The 24,206-nt window shown below is 39.9% G+C and overlaps 1 protein-coding gene and 1 long non-coding RNA gene across 9 annotated transcripts in view; both read left to right on the forward strand.

Moving 5' to 3' along the window:
• The window catches only part of hivep2a (HIVEP zinc finger 2a), a 123,885-nt gene extending 111,898 nt beyond the window's left edge, over nt 1-11,987 (forward strand). For all 8 annotated transcript variants that reach the window (XM_042390118.1, XM_042390117.1, XM_042390119.1 and 5 more), the window contains 6 exons: nt 2,848-3,023; nt 3,892-3,993; nt 7,215-8,079; nt 8,292-8,400; nt 9,768-9,887; nt 10,988-11,987. In XM_042390118.1, the coding sequence (XP_042246052.1) occupies nt 2,848-3,023; nt 3,892-3,993; nt 7,215-8,079; nt 8,292-8,400; nt 9,768-9,887; nt 10,988-11,815 (2,200 nt within the window). In that variant the 3' untranslated portion in view covers nt 11,816-11,987. The remainder of the gene's footprint in view (nt 1-2,847; nt 3,024-3,891; nt 3,994-7,214; nt 8,080-8,291; nt 8,401-9,767; nt 9,888-10,987) is intronic.
• A 9,016-nt stretch (nt 11,988-21,003) lies between these two features.
• On the forward strand, nt 21,004-23,285 carry LOC121882182. Its single transcript, XR_006092035.1, has 3 exons — nt 21,004-21,189; nt 21,774-21,922; nt 22,484-23,285. It is a non-coding gene; the product is annotated as an uncharacterized LOC121882182 (long non-coding RNA).
• Nucleotides 23,286-24,206: the final 921 nt, after the last annotated feature.

Genomic DNA, 24,206 nt, shown 5'->3' on the forward strand with positions numbered 1-24,206 from the left:
ACTTTAGGAGCAATAAGTGGATAAAAGCTTACAAACAGGACAAAACGGAAAAAGGACGCACACATAAAAAAAAAAAAAAAAAAAACATGCGCTTACAGAGAAGTAGCACACACACACACACACACACACACACACACACAAAAACCTTGTAAAAATAAGACAGGATCAAAATCTTTCTGGATGAAAGAAAACAAGTTTTGGGAAGGAAAAATGAATCCATTACCGACTTTATTTTTTCCCGTCCCCCCCCCCCGTCCTCCCGTCCCCCCCCCCCCCTCAAAGTTTCAGTAGTTTTGAAAGCAAATCTGCTTTATGATCTTACCGTGTGCGCTGTGAATAAAATAAAATAAAACAAAATAATCATCATAATTCATTTTCATAACCGGCCGCAGCTGTGTAAACGTCTCGACTCAGACAAGCGTTCAGAGGTATTTTCCCACTCAGCGGCGCAGTTGAAAGACAAATTTCCCCTTCGTTGATGCAGACGCGGATTGTTTGATGTACCTGATATTCGACCTCCTTTAACACATGAGGCCCCTGAACTACCCATTACCCTACACTCCTCCGACCGCTGCAGACAAGACAGGAAACTACACACATTCACCAGCCGTTTTCACTATTCTACCTTTTTTTTTTTAATTTTTTCGCACTAAGAGAAAGAGCTTGAATGTGATGTGATGTGTTTCTGCGGCTGAGAAACAGACGGACGAAATTTCACCAGCATTTGACTGGTGGTTGGTGGTAATTTCCCTCCACCATGACAGACAGACTCCCGCAGACATGCACTGATCCTGCTGCCAAGTGTCCGCTGTTTCACTCAAAAGCCTCATTTCAGGGGGGGGGGTGGGGATAGAAAATCATGTCTTGACAGTGATGTTTTAAAAAAGAAAAAAAAAAGTCTTGTAAAAGAATAAGTGGGATTGTGGTTATCTCTTTTTTTAGACAAGAAAGAAAGAGCTGCGTTAAGATGATGAACACAAAACACAGAGGTGGAACGCTGCAGTTATTCCCGTTTTAGCTACTGGACTCGTAGATTAACGAGAGCTCGTTAAAAACACTCGGAGGAGCATTTTTAAGAAGCTCCAGAACCTGCAGCAGCAAACCGGAAAAATACATGTTTTATTTAAAGCTTTTGTTTATTGTTAATGCTCTATAATTGTCTATAATTTTATGATGAACATAAGCTTCTTTCTTAAGTGACGTTTGAGCAATAAACTAAAATAAAAACTGTAGCCACAGACACACAAATGAATCTCTTCTAGTTAAACTTTCAGTTTTATTTATGTTTGCTTCATATTTATGTTAATTTAGGTTTAAAGGCAGGAATGATGACAGAATAACATTCACAATAGATCAACGTGCATATTCATGATAAAACACGTGCTTCATCCGAGGTTTAATATGATCTTCGGTGTAACGTTTTTACGCCTCAAGCAGCAGCTAAAACAATCAAAGCTTATTTTCTTAACCTGATTTCCACCCAGGAACATGAATTATAAAGACTGTGGAAGGTTTGCTGCTCGTTAAAGCTCCGTTCTCACTCTGACTTGTTGTTTACTGACAACACAGGCTTTGTGTTTAATGTATTTTTAACATATAGTTCAGCTTACTGACGGATAAATATGCAAATTTAACTTTAAAGTTAAGAAGCTCTTCCTGTAAGTATCACTCGAGGAAACATGTGGAGACATTTAAGAGCATAAAAACTTCTAAACTGAACTCTTCAGATTGATTGTTAACAGGAAACAGATCAACTAAATAGTTTAATGGTTTGTTTGTTTGTTTTTTGAAGGTAAAAAGTAAAGATTAGCAAAACAAATGGAAAAATAAATATAATTAATAACTTTTTTTATGATACATATCTAGATACCTTGAAATAATCATATTTACTCTGCGAAGGATTTATTTTCATATAGAAAAACATAATATACAAATTTAATTGTAATTTATTTTCACTGATACCCTGATAAAGTTAAGCTAGGTTATATTTCTATTCTGTTCTTCTGATGTTTTTATTGCTTTTATTTATGTATATATTTTTAACATATATTTATTTTATATATTTAACATATATTTATATATTTTTTTTTATATTTCAATATGAAATAGACTAGATAAATGAAGGATTTTTTATTTTTATAAACAAAAACTTGGAATTTTTCTTAGTTTTTCCTCTCAGGATGCATTTTTAATCTTTAGTCATCACAGATATTCATCTATAAACTTCTGAACTGTAGCTGCATCAAAAATCATGTGAGAGATGAAGAAGATAATGAAGCTCTTGCTCTTCTTCAGCTAATTTCTCGAAGCCACGCCGTCGTTTTCAGAGAGCAAAAAACCTGATTTTTAGCCTCATTGAAGCAGAAACTGCAGGGCCCGCTGACCTCTGACCTCTCTGTACGAGAATCAATCAAGTATTATTAAAAAAAAAAGAAAGAAATACATCTCTATACTAGTGGAAATGTGAATGAAGCGCTCTGTGTTGATGCTTTAGTCTTTTATCTTGTGTGTGTTTATTGTAACGGTTGGTTGTGTTTTAATTGCTCCTCAGGGAACGAGGAGCGGACTGTACATGGAACTGAGTTCCAGCCTGTTGTAGTGGATTATTACACCGTAGCTGCATGTGCTGAAGATATTATTAGTGTGACAATAACAAAAATTATACAATGTTTACAATTTATTACAGATTTCCTGGCGACCGATGTTATTTAGAAAGAAGGGTCGCTAATGTACCACCTGTTTGCTCTTCACTGAATTTAAAAATAGTCTCACAAAGAAAAATTGGAAAAACACACATATCACTAAACAGTCGTGATGCATCGATGCTTTTTTTTGTTTTTTTTCCAGGTACAAGTCCAACGAGGACTACGTTTACGTTCGTGGTCGCGGTCGAGGGAAATACATCTGCGAGGAATGCGGCATCCGCTGTAAGAAACCCAGCATGCTGAAGAAACACATCCGAACCCACACCGACGTCCGGCCGTACGTCTGCAAGTTCTGCAACTTCGCCTTCAAGACAAAAGGTAGAAATTTTTACTCTCTTTACTCTTTTATCTTCATACTTTATTTGTTCTTTTCACTTTCTCAGACTGGCATCAACATTAGCTAATATTCTGTGCCATAGTAAGAAAAAATCTGCAACTATTTTAATGATTGTTTAGTCATTTTGAGTCATTTATTTAAAGGAAAAATGCCAAATTTCTCTCGTTCCAGCTCCTCCAATTGAAAGAAGTCACCTTTATTTCTGGTCTTCTGGTGTTTTATTGACCAAACAATGATAATCAACAGATTTATCAATAATGATATTCCATAATTATCTGATAAATTAGCTTCTTGTCAAGGTAGAAAAGCTTCACGACGTGATAAAACTTTAAGCACAAGACTAATCACACTTTTTCTGGGTCATCAGCTTTTTTTAAAGTGAGGTAATTCTTATATATCCGTCCATTAAACTCAACATAAAGCTTCAGCAGCTGAAACGAACAACCGAGCGATTAAAAGCATAAATAAAACATGCAGAGAGGCTGTTTTCTGCAGCTGTGGTCGGACAAGAACCTCCATCATATCAGAGCTGGATGCTGACTCGCTGATCTTTAATACACACACACACACACACACACTCTTCATATGTATGTAAAGTATACTGCATCTGACAACCAACTGCAGCAGACTTCAGACCAGTTGGTGTAATTGTGTCATTAAATTACATTATGTATAAATTATGTATAATTTGTAAATTGTAATTTTGTGGTAGATTCCCATTTCAACCTCTTTTTCACTTAACGCAGCCAAACAAGCTGGTTTCCAGTAAGACTAGTCGAAGGTCATTAAATGGTTTGTGTGTGTGTGTGTGTGTGTGTGTGTGTGTGTGTGTGTGTGTGTGTTTTGCAGGAAACCTGACGAAGCACATGAAGTCTAAAGCTCATATGAAAAAGTGTCTGGAGTTGGGAGTCTCCATGTCTTCTGTGGAGGACACCGAGGCAGACGACGCCGGTAGGAAACACACACGCGAGCGGCCGTGTCACACACACACACACACACACACACACACACAGATACACACAGATACACACTGTGGGAGCTGCAGTGACATCCTGCTATCCCGTTGAGTGCTCGCTCGCCTGCAGCGACTTTGGCTCTCGATGCGGTTGCACAGGCACAATTAGCGAAAATGGAAAGCAGAGCTCCGTCCTGACAGCCAGGACTCATGTCAAACCGCCACAGTCAGGAAAAAAAGTCTCTTATTGTATTAAAATACTCCCATGATCACATCCCAACATCCAAACCACAATTTTCTTTTCTGTTTAGTCACTCGCAAATATACAGTGACAAATATTTTCAGTTTATTGCCTCCGACTGCCTGACGATGAGAGATTCCCGTCAATCAGCTGATATGGAAATTATAAGCGGGGGGGGGGGGGGGATGTTGCGGGCTGAGAGCGATGAATAGAAATATTCACACACATGATAAACTCTCGTCAGCTGTCTCTGGAGGACGAGACGAGGAGAGTTCAGAGAGGAATCTAATTACATGAGCTTTAAAGCAACAACAACTAGTTCTGCGACATCATTCTGAGCTTTGTTGGGACATTTTGGTCGACTTTTTTAATCTGATCTTGTTGATGTTATTTGGAATATTTTAGATTACTGGATGAAATTTGAGCCAACAAAGCTGTTATGGTTGGACATCTGACATGAGCCATCCACCATTCATTCATTACATCATTTAGTTACTTCAATTTGGACATTTAGAATTTAATAACCGTAGTTTCTAAACAAACTAACATGATCAAACTCTTCATAATAAAGGAACATGTCACTCAGTGCAGCTCTGTGGCTCATTGACATGTTTTTAATAGTTTACAGTTGATATATGAGGCTTTAGATACTCACATACTTGTTAGTAGGATGAGTTTGGACACCAGGTCATAACTTTCTTAGTTAATTTCTCGTCTTTTAAGTCTGATCTTGTTAATATTATTTGGAATAATTTAGATTACTGGATGAAATTTAGGCCAATAAAGCTGTTATGAGTAACCTGACATGAGTAATTAAATAGTGGAATAAATTAACAGGATGCCACCATCCACCATTCATTACATCATTTACCAGCTAGTTAATTTAATCTGGATATTTAGGACTTAATATACAAATAGATTGACCTGCTGGAGCTGTTTCTAAACAAACTAACGTGATAAAACTCTTCATAATGAAGGAACATGTCACTCTGTGGCTCATTGACATGTTTTTAATAGTTTATAGTAGATATATGAGGCTTTAGATACTCACATGATACTTGTTAGTAGGACGAGTTTGGACATAGTTAGAATTATTAGATACCAGGTCATAACTTTATTATCTGTTTATTACCTGTCATGGATTTATAGACTATAAATACATTTTTTTAAATGACTAATTGTCTGTATTGGACATTGATGCATCTCACTGTTGAGCTAAACTCAAGTCTGTCTAGATAATCACTAAAAACATAAATATATTTCTCGGCGCTGAGGTAAAGTGGAGTTAAAGTGGCTCCAGGCTGCCACACAACCAGTCAGAAGGTGTTTTAGAATAAAAATAAAGGTTGGTTGTATAAACTTGTGAACCATGATGTTTGGTAGAATAGATAAACCTGCCTCTGGCTGGTATGTGGTAATTTCCCACCATGTAGACCACCAAATTAAATTTTTACATCAATTGACCCCCCGTGTGTGTGTGTGTGTGTGTTGGCCGGCGTTCAGCTCACACAGACACGCACGCACACACGGGGTTTTTTGGGAAGGAGAGAGAGCTACAGAAAGTCAGTCAGTGAGACGTTGAGACATAAACAGTTGTGGTTTGTGAAAAACTGTTGTATATAAGAGACTAACTGGAAAAGTAGTCCAGTGTTAGTGGATCTGATTTCCGCTCATAGCAGTCAGCTAAATACAATTTATTAACGCCAAACAGCTGCTGCTTTTCTCTACACCGTGTCTGGATGAAGTCACAGGAGAAGCAAATAAAATCAATTTAAAAAAAGAAAATAGACAGCGAAGATGTTTTTAAAGGAACAGAGGAGAGAATATATATTATATAAATATAATGAATCCTTCTGGAAAACATCACAGGTCGTCAACTTTGACTCTTAACGAACCGACTTTTCTCCCTGATCTTTGGCTCCGTTAGCAGCCAATCAGCTGCGTGTTATAATGAAGTGGGACTGATGTTTGGTCACCTGCCAACAGTAACTTTACGGCTACTGTATAATAAGAGCCTGCCAACGTTTGGCTGGAGTCCATCCTGCAGAGAAACCCGAGTGTCGGGGGGGGGGGGGGGGGGGGGGGGGCGGTTTGTGTCAAATAACTTTGTTTTTATTGTGTTTTATATTTTATTGCTTTGAGCTGGTGGGAATGTGGTTTCAGTTGTGTTTTGTTTCACATCGAAACTCTCTTCTGTCACCACGTATTAATAGAAACTGTTTCTCTTCCTCCATTAATCTTTCTCTTCTTCTGTTGTTTGTTCTCTTGCTTCTTTTTGTCCTTTCCTTCTTCTTCTTCTTCTTCTTCTACTTCTTTTTCTTCCTTCTCTTCTTCCTCTTCTAGTTCCTGTACTGTGTTTTTCCCACTTCCTCTGCACTCTTTCATTCTTCTTCTTTGTATGATGCCTTTACTTTCTCTTCTTCCTCCTCTTCTTCCTCTCTTGCTTCCACTTCCTCTACACTCTCTTCTTCTTCTCTTCTTCTGCTGTTTCCTCTTCTGCTTCTTCTTCTCTCCCTCCTGTTCCCTCTACTTTTTCTTTTCCTCCTCTTCTTCCTCCTCTGGTTCCTGTATTTTTTTAAAATTTTCCTTCTCTTCTTCATCTCCCACTTCCTGTCCTTTCTCTGTTTCCTCCTCTACTTGTTCTCCCACTTCTACACTTTTTTATTCTTCTTCCTTGTATGATGCCTTTACTTTCTCTTCTTCCTCCTGTTCTTCCTCTCTTGCTTCCTTTACACTCTCATTCTTCTCTTCTTCTTCTACTCTTTCCTCTTCTGCTTCTTCTATTTCCTCTTCTTCTCTCCCTCCTGCTCCCTCTACTTTTTCTTTTCCTCCTCCTCTTCCTCCTCTGGTTCCTGTATTTATTAATTCTTCTTCATCTCCCACTTCCTCTCCTTATTCTTCTTCTCTCCTCTTCTTCTGCTTTTTCTTCTTATTCTTTTAAATCATAAACGAATAAAGTTCTTCCTCCTCTTACAGACGTCGGAGAGGAAGGTCACAGGTCTGAGAAGATTTCCAGAGGCGCGATGGCAGAGCACCAGTTCTCGGACGCCGACGACTCAGACGGCGGCGAGGAAGACGGCGACGAAGTGGACGACGACGACGACGAGGAAGACGACTACGACGGCGACTCCACCCCGAAGACTCGCTCGCGCTCCACCAGCCCTCAACCTTACGGCCTCCCCTCCATGTCCATCACGGCCGTGGCCGCCTCCCACCCCGCCCCTCACCTCTCTCACCATTCGGCGTCCGACCTGCTGGGTCACACCAACAAGCCGCCGCTGTTCGGCTACTTCACCACCGTGCCAAGCATCCAGATCACGCCGCAGGCTCCGCCCAGCGACCAAGCGAAGCGAAGTCAGGCGGAGTACCAGCGAAACCTGCAGGGGGCGCTGGGCGGCAGGCTGCTGGCTCCACCTTCCTCCTCCTCCTCTATGGATGAAGACCTCCCCATCCCTTCCCCTGATCTCTCCTCCCCATCCTCCCGCCTCTCCTCACCCGGGCTGGACCACTCCGGCTGCCCGTCCCCCATCTCCCCCTCCTCTTCACCTTCAGCCCGACGATACCTCTCCCCACGTCGGGACCTCTCGCCCCGAGCCGGACACCTCTCGCCCAGAAGAGACATCTCCCCTCTGCGTCACATCTCCCCCAAGAGGGACCTCGGAGCGGCGGGAGGATACAGACGAGACCTCTCCCCCAGGAGGGGACACCTCTCGCTGCTCTCCCCTCTCTCTCGGCCCACGTCTCCAGCAGGGAGGGACTACAAGCGCGACCTCTCACCACGAGGCCGCCACAGGGGGATGATCCGGCCTCTCTCTCCTCGCAGAGGGCTCCACCACCAAAGGTGAGCCGGAGGGAGGACGACATGACTAATTAATTATTACATATTACATTTGTCATGGCGGATTTGACCATATTTAAGGTTTATTCACTAGTTCCATTTAGCTCCTTGCTGCTGCTGATGATGATGACACATTCCTTTTGTCATTAGTCCAAGTTACACAGATTTTTTTGTACTTGATGAAGATTTAACGTGATATTTGTGTTTGTTTCCAGCCAGCAGAGCGGAGCGCGGGGCCTGAGGCCGGTTCACCAGGCCGGGCTGCTGGGTCAGGCGGAGCTCAGCAACGCGGGACGTCACAGAGCCAGTACAGAGATGGAGACGGTACGAGTAAATAAAGATTCTCTGTTCTAACCTTGTCAAGTCTGATCAGGTCGACTCTCGCTGCTTTTCTCTTTTCTCTTTTGCCATTTTTATTTCTCTTTATGTTGTTCTTTTCTTTTACTCGCTTCTGTACTTTTCTCTTAACTTTCCACATTCTTTAATGTTAGTTTTTTGGTGATGTACTGTAGGTTTTTAAAATATTTAAGCCTCCATCAAGGCAACTTTGCACTTTGGCACACTCAAGTGGCAACATGACATAACAGATAACTTTTTTTTTTTTAACTTTTACAAAGCCTTTTATTACCAATTCACAGATCTCTCTGTGCTCCTTTGACACAAATCCTTGTTTCATGAGCTTAAGTAGGTCACTTGTGTAAGTTTCACATTTTTTTGCTCATGAATTTCAATTTATCACCAAAATCAGAATTTTATTTGGACAGTTTGTTAGCAGAGAGAGCTCTGCTTTGTCATTTACACCCAAAAAAGAACAAGTGTAGTTTTTTTTTTTGTGATAAGAATGAAGTCAATACATTAAAGTAATTAAGCTTTTGTCCGCAACATTTTCTGCACCTCATATACTATTAATAGACTACATTAACATTTAGTTGCTTTTTTTTTCATAAAAGAGAGAAATGAGGGGAGCAGAGAAAGACAGAAGAAAAAAAAAAAAAAACTCTCACAGACAAAGCAGGGAGAAGAAAATCGTCTGGCAGACAAAGCAGAAACATTCAGAGAGGATGAGGGAATAAAGAGCGAGTCAAATAGAATGAGTGTGTTCGAGAGAGAGAGAGAGAGAGAGAGAGGGATGATTGAAGATAGGGCTGCTGGGTTTTGGTGGTAATGGGATCTTGGCTGGCGGTGGTGTGGTTAATAACGCGGCTGTTTTTCTTCTTAAGAGCCCTACTTGAAACTCTGGCTTCTGCTGCTGGTCTCACTTAAACAAAGCGTGAAGCGGAGAGCGAGACTGACTCGAAGGCTTTGATCACCGACCGTTTTTTTCAAATGATAAATTAATGTTTTAACAAGTGTTATTCATCCAGCAGAAGTTTACGGAGTCTGTTTCTTTTTACCAACACCTGCTGCACACTGCAAACCACACCGCACAACGTTTCATCAAGACGTGTTCATTTATTTTCTTACATAATATTTGGAGATATATATCGCGTAGCCTCAAATGTGTGTTTATTGCTACTTTTTACTGTCCCGTTAAATGTGTGTGTGTTTGCGTTGCGGGTGCTCGTGTCGTGACACGAGATTTAAATGTCAGACTGACGGTGAACAAAGATGTTCACGATTGTGAGTTCACGTGTGTGTTTTTTTCCTGTTAAGCCCCGCCTCCGTGTTCATCGTCTCTTTGTGTTTTCCAGGAGCATCGTCCGGGTTCACCGTCGCCAGGGGAACAGGACCAGGGCGGTAACCGTGGTAACCAGTCCAGCCCTCCTCACCAAGTCCTGTTCAGTCACCTTCCCCTCCATTCTCAACTCCAGGTATTAATTATTTATTTATTTTAATAATGTTGTTCATTTCTGTACAGATGGTTTAATTTACAACATAAAAAAATCTATTTTTTAATTTATTTTATATATTTGATAATTTCTTGTCAATTTATATTTTTGTGCTTAATTGTAAAATATTTATAAAAATTCTTTCTATCTATTATTTTGTTTAAATATGGTTTTCATTTCTTTTTAATATAGCACTAATAGAAAGATGTGCTGCAAAAATGTATTTTATTATTTATTATTATTAGTTCTATAAAACGACTTAGGAGACGTGTTTGAGCAAAATAGGCCAGATCCAAAACAATTAGTTGATTAATTGATTAATTAATCGACAGAAAATTAATCAGCAGCTGTGCTGATGATCGTTTGAGTCATTTTCCACAAATCTTTGGGTTTGAACTGATGGTCGTACAAAATAAGCACAAAAAAGTTTGATTTTTTGATATTTTGTAGAAGAAACAATGAACTGGTTAATCAAGAGAATAATTGGCAAATTCATCAATAGGAAAATAATTGTTAGTTGCTGCCATAAATAAAGTAAAAACATAGAAAATGACACCAAAGTGATGTATTACATATTCTAAAACTCTTATAATGATACAACATCGACGATACGATACGTTCACGATTGTTTAAGTCAGTCGTCCTTATGTTCATTAAACAAGTCTAAATCCACATTTATCACTTTGGTGTCTTTGTTTTGTGCAAGAATGCATTCAAAAGTTTATCTGACACTCATGTGAGGCTTCAACTGTACAAACTAGTCAAATTAGGTGGATATTTTATAAAATTAGTACAAATTTCCTTCCTTTTGATTCTAACCCTCCACCGCAGCTCAAATTTTGTACTAAAACAACTTTAACTTTGGACGATTTGACTCATTTGGACGACTGACGCTTCATGTGAGCTTCAGATAAACTTAAAATATATTTATGCACAAAACATTAGGAAGGGTCAGAATGAACATTACAGCAAGTAAAACCTGTTTCAGTGATCGTGTCCGACTATTGTTTTAACAGACAGACTTGGAAAATTGTGAACCTGCCCTTTAAATTTCCTGATCATTAACGCGTGACTCCTTTCAGGTGCGTTCGCCCTTCCCGATGATCCCCATCGGAGGGATCCAGATGGTACACTCCGTCCCCTCGTCCGTCACCACTCCTCTGGCCCAGCAGGGGGCGCAGCAGGCCGCGTCCCGTCTGGCGCTGCAGAAGAGCACGTCGGAGGACTCAACCGCCGGCGAGGCCGCCTCCCCACATTTCAACTCCTTCACCGAGAGAGGAGGACAAGGAGGAGGAGGAGGAGGAGGAGAGAGGCTGAGGGAGCAGCCGTCACCTCACCCCTTCCTGCAGGAGAGGGAAGGAGGAGGAGGAGGAGGAGTGAGGCAGGAGCAGGAGGAGAGCATCCACACCTGCACCAAGGCCATCGCCTCGCTCTGCATCGACTCTGAGGAGCACGCCGAGAGGCAAAGAGGAGGAGGAGGAGGAGGAGGAGGAGGAGGAGGCAGAGGGGATGAAGGGAGGGATGGAAGCAGAGGCCCTTCTTCCTCCCCTTCTTCCTCTCCTTCCGCGTTGTCCCCAGATTCCTATCAACAACAGCAGCATCAGCAGCGCTCGCCATCCATCTCCATGTCGCCACCATCTCCTCACCCCTCACCATCGCCTCCGCAAGGTCCCGGGATTCAGCACTTTACTGGCCTGGAGCTCAGGCCTCCCCATCACCCCACCGCCACCACCTCCTCCTCCTCCTCCTCCTCCTCCTCCTCCGCCCCTTCCCCTTCCTCCTCCTCTCCCTCCCCTCACCCTCCCAGCCCCGGATCCGAAACCCTCCAGCATCCGTCAGCGTCCAAACCTCTCAAGCTGGAGAGAGACAGGGAGGCAGAAAGCACAAAAAGAAGCAAAGACGTGTCGTAGTGCTGCAGCAGCAGAAGAAGAACAAGAGGCTAATAATAATAACGATGGATTTCTTCTGTTTTTTTTGTTTGTTTTTTGGATAATAGGAAGGGATGAAGTGCAACAGAGAGAGAAAAAAAAAAACAACTTTTTTTGCACACTTTACACACTCACATATTCTTCTATTACACACACATGCACTCTCTCTCTCTCTCTCTCTCTCTCTCTCTCTCTCTCTCTCTCATACATACAAAGACAAACAGCTCTCGTCAAAAAGAGACAAAAAAAAAAGACGGACATTTTTTTTTTTTTTTTTTTTTGGGCAGTTTTAACGTGTGTGTGTGTGCAGCATGCCTGTTCTAACCGGGGGGGCCTGCTTCTCAGAAACTTTCTTATTTAAAGACTTTTTAAAAGGAGGAGATCTGAATACGGTTACACATGTACGGTAACTCTCTCTCTCAACCAACACATGAGCCCGACCAAAATCTGCTAAACAACAACAACAACAACAACAACAACAAATAAATAATTAAAGGACTCTGGTTAAAGCGGTACGTCGATTAAAAAAAAAAAGAAAAAAAAATGGGACAGCTATGTGTGTGCCTTTTCTTGAATCTTTTTTTTTTTTCTTTTGCTTATATTCTTATAAGCAAACAAAGCAGGAAGGTAAATGTAAATACAATATTATCAAGTTTTTGCGTATCAGCTTTGTAATAAATGCAACCCCTCCTCCCTCCCCCCTCTGCGCCCCCCCTTTTTCTCTCCCCCCCACCCCCCAACTTCCTGTTTTTCCCCCCCCCAAAACACCTTAAAGTCTCGACAAGCGATGTGAAGTTATGGATATTACTATTACGTACGGTTGCACTAAAACATATTTTTATATGAGTGAAATTTAAAAAAATGGCTTTTTTTTTGTGTACAGCAGCAATTCTATAATACTATTTATTATTGTTACCATGTTTCATAAATTGTAAATTTTTTCTTAAATGTCGTGGATGCCTTTTTCTATGTAAAGCATGGGTTTTTTGCTATCGCTTACATTAGGGCGAGGAATATGTACACTGTAATATGGCTTTATATGTTAGACCTATTTATATACGTCTAAGTGAGCCCCCCTCTACTTGGAGGTATATACACATAGAAGTAAGATTTACCAGAATATTTACCCAGCATATGAATACAAACAGTATATAGAATCTATCAACCTGTCTATCTATCTATCTATCTATCTATCTATCTGTTTATCTGCACTTAACATTTAGAATGACATTCACATTAAGGTTATGGTAGTTTGCTTGTACATTCTCTCTGCTGCTCTTTGCCTGTCCCTGGTTGTGATTTTTTCTAGTTTTTTTTTTTTTTTTACTTACTTTCGTGGTATTATTATTATTATTATTATAATTATTATTCTTTTTGTTTTTAATTTTTACGAGGCACAGACTTGCTCTCAGCATTAAGTGAATGAACATGCCTTCTTGCACCCGTGGCATTCTGCTCTGTTGTTGGTTTTTTTAAAACGCCCTTCCCTCCTCTTCCTCTTCCTCCTCCTCCTCCTCCACACTCCTCCCCAAACACCTGCCTCCATCGAGGTATCGATGTTATGCAGATTTAAAGGTAGCTCCGCATTCTGTCACACACCACTTTGCTTGAATGAATACAGAGTTTTATACATCGGATATCTGAACGGAGAAAACATTCCAGTCCATGTAAATATCCAGTCAACCGCCCCAAGATTATTTTGTTTTGTTTTGTTTATTTTTTTTTGGCATTGATGCACATTATGGCCATGGCAATCAACCCACTGACACTCTTATTTAATGGCTTTATTTTGGGGGACACATATACTAACACATACACCAAACTCTCTGACAAAAATGCACCTTATATTTTTTTAGGATCTCTGCTATGAAAGTCCCAGCACTCTTGATCAGTTTTTTTTTTTTTTTTCTGCAGCAAAATTGAAATTGTTTAGGAGGATGAACTGCTCTGAGCTCTGAACCCCAAAAACCGTCTGAAAAAAAGTGATAATAATACGTTGTGACATTGAGGCTTTCTGCACTGCTTTTTTGACCCTTCTGTGATCCCCTTCTCCCCACCTCCCCCTCCCACCTCCTCCCACCTCCTTCCATCTCCTCCTCTCCTGGATATCCCTTTTGTAGCTAAGCAATATTTAGCCAAAACTCTGCGCACCAGCAGGGAGTGTATTTGTTGCAAGGCAACAATAGCGTACTTAAAATGCTAAAAATCAGGAGAAGAAGGGAGCAGTCGGGGGTTGCTGTGATTTCAGTCTCACTTTCTATTTTGACAGTTTTGGGCGGAGCCGGGCAGGCTGCAATGTGAGTGTGTATCTCTGTATTCTGTATCGGTGTGTATTCGACCAGTATATCCTCTTCTTACGACTTTTTTCTATTTTGATCCTCCCTCTGTTATGTACACTTATCATGACGACAATGATGTCTTTAAAAAAAAAATCTCTTTCTCTCTTTCAAAGATATCAAAGCACAAGTCATTGTATAGAAATGACAACAATACAAAAAAAAAGGACAAAAAAAAAAAAAGGTAAACGTGCATATAAAAGGGTAACTTTTGTGATGGTGTTCTGTGGAATTAATACAAATATCATGTATGACCCCAGTTGCAACAAGGAATCGCAGTAGAAGTGGAAAAAATGGATTGTTGTTTTCAAATAAATATGAATAGAATAATTTGTCTGTCGATGCTCCTTTTTTATTGCCTGTATTTAGTCATTACAGTATATTTAAATCTTTTTACCTTTAATTCATAGGCTTATGGCATAGTCACTACACGTGTCACTCATGCATGCCATATATTGTTTTTTCAGGACAAGTTAGGCATTTTGCATGTGAGTAGCACTAATTTCATTATTCAATTCATTTATTAATTTATTGTCGTTATGTCCAGAGGGTTTATATTTATATATATGAATGGATAGAGGAGCTTATCGAGGTTCCAGGGATGCAAGAACCACGTTGACGGGACATTTTGAGCCGTGGTGATGCTTTCTTCTACATGTGTAGTTTTTCCGTCTTCCATTTCTGCTGCGCTTTGCATTGTGGGACAATAGTGTTGACCCACGTTGCACTCAAAAATCGACCGTATTTAGCTAGCATGCTATCTGGTTTGAGTTAACTGAGTTTTGTCACTTTTTCAGTGTGAACACACTTAAAACCTGCTTAGAATTGGTATGTAGTATGTATTTATAACATAGCAATAACAATACAACCGTGTCTCCTAGGAATTATGTCACAATTCATAAATATATAGTGCAATTTAGCTAAAGTAGCTAATGTTAGCCCAAGTGTGCAGCGCTCAGTGTTCCCAGTAAGCTAGCGTTAGCTTGGGGCTGTGGTAGCAGGGCGTGTTTCCGCAACATGAAAGGCAACAACCTGCACTCCATATCTGGAAGGTTCTGGCTCCAAACAGAAAAAATGGCGCCGACCATAAGCTACAACTCCGGGCTTCAAACTGGCTCCAATGAAACCAATGGCTGACGTCGCACCTCGCTACGTCCATCTTAATATACAGGCTACGGTAAATAGACTGTTCCCAGTAAGCTAGCATTAGCTTGGGTCCTTGGGAAGCAGGGCGTGTTTATTAATACCAAACCATAACCGTAAGTATTCACTAACCTACCCCGAAGTGCTTTTATTGCCTAAACCTCAACACACACAGGACTCAGGATACAAACCTACGACTTTGTTTGAAAAAATGTTGCCTGAGAACAAAATCCAGGCAGCGATTACATTTGCCAACGCAACATAATTGAGAAATATGAACTTAATTTCTAAGAGAGACAAAGGGTTGAATAATAAAGCAGAAGAAATAATAGTAGCAGCAGTAACAGTGGTGTCAGTAGTAGCAGCAGTGCTAATTCAAACCCCGTCAAGCAGGTAAAAACTATTTGAAAACACTCTTTGAACAAGGTCAGCAAATAAGTCTTCACCACATATGACTCGAACAGTATTAAATCCTTTATTCTGCCTTCACCCTCTTTCTGTCTTACTCTTATTTCTAATTTTAATGTAGTCCCTGTCATTAGCCATGTCCCACATATGTCTACCTGTCTACTTTCTTAGTGTGTGTTTTTTTTGTTTTTTTTTTTCCCTTTGTTGACACAACTGGGTTGGTGTCAACTTACATTTATGCTGTCAGTCTGTCCTCATGTTGGTGAGTCCCGTGGCCTTTGATAGACGATGATCAAGCGAGTTATTTTGGTCCTGATTAGCGTTTGGAGGAATCACTTTCATCACTTGTTTGTAAGGTGTGAGTGTGAGTGTAGTTTTCATGGTTCAGCGCTGCGAGCATATGGAAATCTCCCCTGAGACTCGTATGTGTTGCTGTTTTGTAGCGTGTGCATGTGTGTGTGTGTGTATTTGAGTGCGTGTGTGTGTGTCACTGCCTTTTGGTCTGCATGTCTTTTACATGCATGTGCTTAAAATTATTCAAGTATGCAGACAGATTGTACCTGAACATTTTGCACAAATGGTCCAATCAACCAGTTAGTTAATCAGTTAATCAATCAATCAGCAGTCATCATTGAAGCAACAGAAGATTAACACTTTTGCAGGCTGTAATAAGGGCTTCCTAAACATCTTGTTGCTGTTAAAATATAAAAATATATTCCTAACAGTGTTCGCTGCATAAAAACTATAGACTGTATTTTATATACGTAGCAGGGTGGTTTCATTGGAGCTGGTTTGAAGCCCAGAGTAGCAGCTTATGGTCGGCGCCATCTTTTCCGTTTGGAGCCAGGACCTTCCGAATAAGGAGTGCAGAGTGTTGCCTTTCATGCTCTGGAAACACTCCCTGCTTCCCAAGAACCCAAGCTAATGCTAGCTTACTGGGAACAGTCCGTTTACCATAGCCTGTATATTAAGATGGATGTAGCGAGGTGTGACGTCACGCATTGGTTTACACTGGAGCTGGTTTGAAGCCCAGAGTTGCTGCTTATGGTCAACGCCATTGTTTGCCTTTCACGCTGTGGAAACACACCCTGCTACCTCAGACCCAAGCTAACGCTAGCTTACTAGGAACACCGAGCGATGCACACTTAGCCACGTATCGTACTCAAGTAACATTAAACTTACCAGAATGTTATTAGGTCTTCTATAAGTCTTCAAATCTTACTAACGGAGCAATAATTTCCAACATGTTCACCAGCATTCTTATCAGAGGGCCTGCATTTAGTGATTGAGACCATAATGACTCGTTGAAAACAATGACTGACTCAGTATTTCTAGAGAAGTTGAGCCTTTTTAATTGGGTAAAAGCCACAGTAGTTGTCACTTCATAAAAACTGGCATTTTTGCACCAGGAAACCACAGACCCTCAAATGTGTTCCTGCCATTTAATGAGTGAAAAGTTTGTTGTTCACCAGTCCATATGGTCATATACTGCATGTCCATTAAAGGATATAGCTGGAAATTTTCTATATTTTCCTAATTGCCAACGAATCTCATGTGCAGAGCCAAACCAACAATGAATTTATCAACTAACAAGTATTGTGTGTGTGTATCCAAAGCCTGATAGGTCTTTCCTATCCCCCTATTCCTCTACGCCATAGACCTCCATTGTTGTCCAAAAACTATTAAAAACATATCAATGAGCCACACTGTTACACTGGATGACATGTTCCTTCATCCCTGAAGAGAGCGGTTACTGTAGGTTGTATGGAAACAGTTTCAAAGAGTAAGAACAGCGTTAAGACAGTAACCTTCAGGAGAGAAGTTCCTTGCATGGCAGACGCCATTTCGAACTAAGTGAAAAGTAACCTTTGAAAACAAAAACTATGAAGAAATGTATTACAGATTTACAGTAAATAATTGTTTGTACACTGCTTACGAGGGAGGACCCAAGGGTGTGGCTATTGGATAAAAAAATTGGGACTGAATAAGGAAGATTCACCTTTGTGTAAGAAATCCAGGATGAAACGCAGGAGGTTCTGGACATGGTGACAAAAGATGATGATAGGAAATGTTTCCAGGAACGAGACAAGCGTATCGTATCTCAAGGAAAGATTAGACAGGTAATGACAGTTTATAGTATATAGTATATAGGGGGGGGCCTTCAGGTAAGCTAACGTTAACGTAACATGATCAGAGGTTGTGGTGGTTTAAGCAACATTAACGTTACTTTCAGGTGACTTTCTTTTGTGTTTATAGGCCACATGTAGGAATGAGAACAGGATTCATGAAGGCTGTCGACATGTAAATCTTCATCTAAACTGGTTTTTGTCAAAAAAATATCCAGTTTTTGTTGTAAAAATATCAATAATCAATACCTAAAATGCGACTAAAACTGAAATTTTCATCATAAACTAACACCAACTGTTGACTGGGGTTTACATATGGTGTTAATTATAAAAGATAATTGGACAAGTGCAGTCAGGATTCAGAGTATACACACCTGTGATAACAATGTTATTGTTTTTACTTTCTTTCATTTTTTCCAGCACTTTAGGGTTGAGGGCTGACGGGGAAAATGAAAATAAACATGAAAAATCATCAGTTTTCTGCTGCGGGGATCACTAGTTCTTAAAAATATCTCCTCTGTTGATGCTGTAGTCACATTCCTTATCCCACAAATTGACTATTATGATTTATTATGAAGCATTTAACAGGCAATAATTATCCAGAGCCTGTTGCTCAGCGTATTCCACAACTGGGAGTCATTTTGCAAACTCACGCTATCGCCGCCGCATTGTCAGAGCCACAGCCCGACGGACAAGGGACGGATCTGTAAATGCACCCTGGGAAAGCACTCATTTCTGGTTGTGTGTCACCCAAATCGGCTTGTTTACATGCCTTAATGGTTAGTAGCAAACAGCCTGTGGTGGGACGCCCCGTGTGTGTGTGTAAAAGGGAATACCACGTTTAGCTGCAGAGCTGTTCCCAGCTGTAATTAACTCTAAAGATAAAGCAGGGTTTTCTCCTCTGCCAGGTTTTAGGAGATTTCTCTGAGTTGGAATATTCCACTTTCAGAAGATCCACCATGAAGCAGATACAGTATTAATGTATGTAGCAGATTTTACATTAAAAATTCATCTTTAGCCTGTTTTTATGTGTTATTATTTTTGAGGATTTTACAGTAAACTGACATTTTCTGGCAGTGAATATTGCAATGAACTACTACTCTAGTTCCAGTAATAGTATTATAATTACCAATCAAAATAATACAATTAAAACGAGTAATTAGCCAAACCACTCACCAAAATTACATCAAAATTAAAGTAAACAACCAGAAAAATGAGAATCTTTAAATCAAGTTGTTGTCATTTTCATGGTTCCTCATAATATTGGCAGATTATACAGTTCATTTTTCATTTTATGTTCAAATCTGGATCGGTTTCTGCAAACTTTGACAGTAAAACAGGATTTTATTGTGCATTTAAAAACAAGAAAATTTAGTGACTTGCCCAAGACTAAACATGAAATCTTCTGTTTCAAATCATTATTTGTCTTGTCTGTTGTTCTGCACCTCCAAAAGCACCTTTCTCTCAAGTCCTTCCCAGTTGCAAAGGCAAAAGTCCAAGCAACTCATTGTGCTACATATCACAACCTCTTGACTTTGTACTAAACTGTATGTTGTAAAGAACTTTAGTACAAAGTCAAGAGGTGGTGATATGTAGCACAACAAGCTAGTGAAGCTCTGTAAACAAACCATATTCCCGCACATGCTCAGAGGCGTCTGCCTTACACAGAACTACTCTCCGGAGACTGAAAACATCATCACTGTTGTGAGTCTTCAGAGCTGTTTTTAAACTAACTGACGTGACCGTAATCCTCTGGGCCAATGAACATGTCACCCAGTGCTGCGGTGTGGCTCACTGACGTGTTTTTAATAGTTTTTGGACAACAACAGAGGAATAAGATATATCAGGCTTTAGATACACACACAATACTTGTAAGTAGATCAGTTAATTGTTGGTTTGGATCCAAACATGAGATTTGTTGACGATAAGAAAAATATAGAAAATCACCAGACATATCCTTTAATACCACAGTGTAGAAATACTGTTAAAATACTGTCAAAATTTTACTTAAGTACAAAAGTATTAGCATCAAATTATACTGCGAATACCAAAAGTAAAAGTACATCACTTTAATGTTGCAGCTGGTAAACATGGGACACATTTGAATTATTTTATATAGGAATAGGTAGCTTCTATTCCCTGCCAGAATCAATAAAGTATTATCTTAACCTATGATAATACATTATCTTAATCTGCAAAGTAACTTGTAATCAAATAAACGTGGTGGAGTAAAAAGTACAATATTTGCCTGAAGTAGAAGTTTAAAGTAGCAGAAAATTGAATTACTCAAGTAAAGTACAAGCACAGTACTGTAGTTACTTTCTGTTCCTGCAGTTAGAAGTAACATTTTTCAACAAACGGTCACAGAGAGATTTTTGAGGTTTATCCTGTTATTGGAAAAAGACGATCTTGATTGCAGAAGACAAATATGGGAGAAAAGTTATCTCTGGTTTTTCACCAGTTCTCAGAATATTATAATGCTCGGTCACTGTGCTCTCCAGGCTAACCCAGATTCTAAAACCACATTTTTAAAAAGCACTGGCTTGAATGAGGCTAAATAGAAATACGAGTCAATTAAATCAACAGGTGTTTTCAATGGAAACAGACTCTCTGAGGCTATTGTTTGTCCTACGTAGCAACCGTAACCAAGGAGTGCGGAGGAGAGGCGAGACTTGACAAAGGGTCAATTTGGCCTGCAAGTGGTTTAGTCTGTTCCCCGACTGAGCGATCCAACGTCTCCGCCAACGCTTAAAAAATCTGCACAGATCCGTTTTCTCCGGCACAGAAGAAGAAGGTTTGAGAGTATTTTCAGGGGGGGAAACGTCACATCAAACACCAGAGTGTGATGAGGCAGCTGATCAATCACTTATTGGAAAACATACATACCTCAGTGTGTGTGTGTGTGTGTGTGAGTGTCTGTTTGATGTAACATAAAAAGAGGTGTATGTGGTTTACCAGTAGAAGCAGCCATGGGTGGTCTACATGTGTGTGTTTGATGGTCTATGTGTGAGTATGTGTGCATGCGTGTTTGTGTGTCATGGAGACATCTGTTCATTGGAATAAACAACTTTCCATTTTTAGCTGCCAGGAAAAAAAGAGGTGGAATTAGCAAAAATACAAAACACAAAAAAAAAAACAACAACCTTTCCCTCAACGAGTGTGTGTGTGTGTGTCCAAATGGAAACTGAGATAGCTGAATTTGTCTTTTTTTTTGTCTTTTTTGCCAGCAGGAATGATTCTAAAATGAATTCTTTTGTCTTTAAAAATGGAGAGGAGTAGAGGTGAAACGAACCAAGAACAGAGAACAAAGAGAGGAGAGGAAAGGGGGAGGTCACAAGAGAAGGTGAGATGAGGAAAGAGAGGAGGCATATGAATTCCCCTATTTTTTAAAGTCCAATGGAAATCACATTTAATCATACCTCTTTGCAGACAAAAGAATTGTATTGTTAATAGTTTTGTATTATAATGTCTTTGGAAAAATATCAGAAATGCTCCTTTTTGTCATGTCGAGGCTTGTTTGATTGACAGCAGCTTGCAGGCTACCGGGGTTAAACCCTACAGAACTGTAGCTAAAGCAACGACCAAACAAGGTATATTAGTGGGGACATATCATGCTTTTTGAGCTTTTCTGTCATTAATATACTGTTATGATGTCGGGTTTCTATGTTAAACATGGTCAAAGTTTCAAAACTTGAGGTGAACATACATAAAAATGCTCCCTGCAAGTCAAAAGCCAGGGCTTCAGCCCGCTATCATCGCTTGGTTTTGCAATGTTTCCTCTACTTCCTCCTCATGATGACATCAGATTGTTCATGCATTCCCATAAACGGCCATCCGTTCAATAACCTTTGTTGCTAATGTTAAGGTTGTTTCATGTGTTGTTCACGTTGTCCACTTGCATATTTTGAATACTGTTTGTTTACGTAGCATCCGGAACAAGCAGATGTCTGCTAAGGGGAAGCTTCCTGAAATGTTCTAATCAGAACAGATTGGGCTCATCAGGAACGGGCCTTAAAGAGAGAGGAGCTAAAACGGCCTGTTTCAGACAGAAGCTGAACTGAGGGGCTGCATAAAGGGTCAGTATAAGATAAGTAAGGAGGTTTATTTCACTGTAAATCATGCAAAGATATTCCAGTTGAGCCGCCGAATATACATGTAGACCTGGAAATGTGCAGAATACGTCCCTTTTATTTGTCTTTTGTTTGGTGGCTCATTCAACAAGCTGAGGTCAACACGTGTGTTCATGTTTGTAAGTAAAATAAGAAGGAGACTTCAGCGGGAAAGCTGATGTAGGTTGTTGTTCAGAGTCGTTGGCTCTTGTGTTGTGTAGCCGGATGCAATCAGGCTCAGTGCGACCGTCTGCTCTGCCTATGAGAGAAAACCACGTTATTGTTATGTTATTGTATTGTTGCAAGATTTGATTGGCTGTATGGAAACAAGGTCTAAATCCTACTTACGTGGATGGTGGAACAGTATTTAATTGAATGAATGTAAAAGTAGAATTTAAAATATTAATTTCTCCATTTTGGTTTCTGATTTTTTTCCCCCAAAAGAGAACACAGGACAAGTAACTTGCAGAGCAGATATGTATGTTGTAGCAGACAAAAAAAGCAAATTAATTTCATTTGGACTTTAAGGAACAATTGGAAAAGACTTGGTGAGATGTGGAAGTGAGAAAAGACAAGAAAGGACAGAAAAAAGAAGGGAAGAGAGGACGAACCCAGAAAACCTGCCTCTATAATCTCCAGAACGAGGGGAAAGGATAAAAGACCAGCAGAGATGAGCTGAGGTGAGGCAAGAAAAAAATGAGAATATATTTGGAGAAACAACAGAAAAAAAGAGGAAAAGGAGGACATTACTAAAGGAGGAGGTGAAGAGAGAAGGTAAGAGACAAATAACAGGATAAAGGAGAACAGAAAAGGAGAAGCCAGACGATAAGGTGAGATTTGAAGACGGATGGATGAGAAGACAAACCTGGAAAACCTTCCTCCTCCTCCTCCTCTATAATTTCCAGAACAAGAGGAGGGGATACAAGTCAAAATGAGAGAAGAAACAAAGACGAGAGGTGAAAGAAAACAAAACAGAAAGCAGTAATTTAGAGAAAAGAAAATGAAAACTTGATATTTGAAGAACATCAGGAAAAGAAGGAGATGGTGAAAAACCCAGAAAATCTCCCTCACAAAACAAGAGGAGAGATAAAAGACGGGAGATGGGAAACAAGATGAGGTGAAAGAAAAATTATGAGACGACAGGAAAGGGAGGAAGATGGATGAAGGGAAACTCTTTAAGAACAGCTGCAAAAACAATCCGGTCTCACATCAAAATGTAGTTACATTGGTCCACAGCGCAAAACGTGTCAGTGTCACAACAACGGCTCTAAAACTGTGAGATGCTCATGTTTTTTTGTGTGTTTGTTTGTTTTTTTAGCCTTTTATTTTCTATTGGCCTGCATCCACGTCACATGAGTGTCAAGTTTCTGTCTGTGAAAACAAACAAAAATGGCTGCCATCCCTTTTATTCTCAGTGGAAAATGCAATATTTTAAGATGACGCGGCTCAATATTAATTGAGGAAGATTTCTTATTAAACATCCTCAGCCGCATATTCTTGGAAATATAAAGTTAAATGAGCAACTTCACATTTTACAATCACAGGCTATAAAACGCCTTTTCTTAACAGAGATAATGGCGTTTGGATTCGTGTTGCAGCAGACGGCTGCAATTTGAAATGGAACGAAGCCCATCGATGACAGGCAACCCAAAACAGTAGTCGGACACGCCACATCTGCCCACAATACAGCGCTCCTCTACGGCCCTCCGCTATCAAAACCTGACAAAAAAACGTAATTTATCAGAAATCGAAAAAGAAATAATTAAAACTGATGGACTTAACATCAACCTATCGAACTGTTGAGTTATCAAGGTTACTTTCATGTTTGTGTGTTGAGAAATGTTAAAGATATCATTAAGACAAAACCTTAACACGGTGACGATGAGGAAATACGTCCAGTCAGCCAATCACAACGCTTCAAATTCTGGCTTTCAAATTCAATTCATCCTTGAGGCGACACTCTAAAATCTATGTTTTTATTGACACAACATCAGCAAAAAGACAACAGCTCAGATAAGTACACAAAGCAAAGACAATGATTCAAACGTGCAACTACGTAGCTTCAGCGATAGCAGCATCCATAGCAACCACCGTAGCAACGATACAAAAGCTGAAAAAATCTTCATAATAACTGACAAACTAAACATCATACACATTCACTGATTGAAGATTATGAAAATAAATTGGCATTTCTCTCTATAAATGTTATCAAAATGCATTTTAATGTTGAAACTCTAATCTTGTTAAAATA

The sequence above is a fragment of the Thunnus maccoyii genome, chromosome 17, assembly GCF_910596095.1.
Source record: "Thunnus maccoyii chromosome 17, fThuMac1.1, whole genome shotgun sequence".
Classification (NCBI taxonomy): domain Eukaryota; kingdom Metazoa; phylum Chordata; class Actinopteri; order Scombriformes; family Scombridae; genus Thunnus; species Thunnus maccoyii.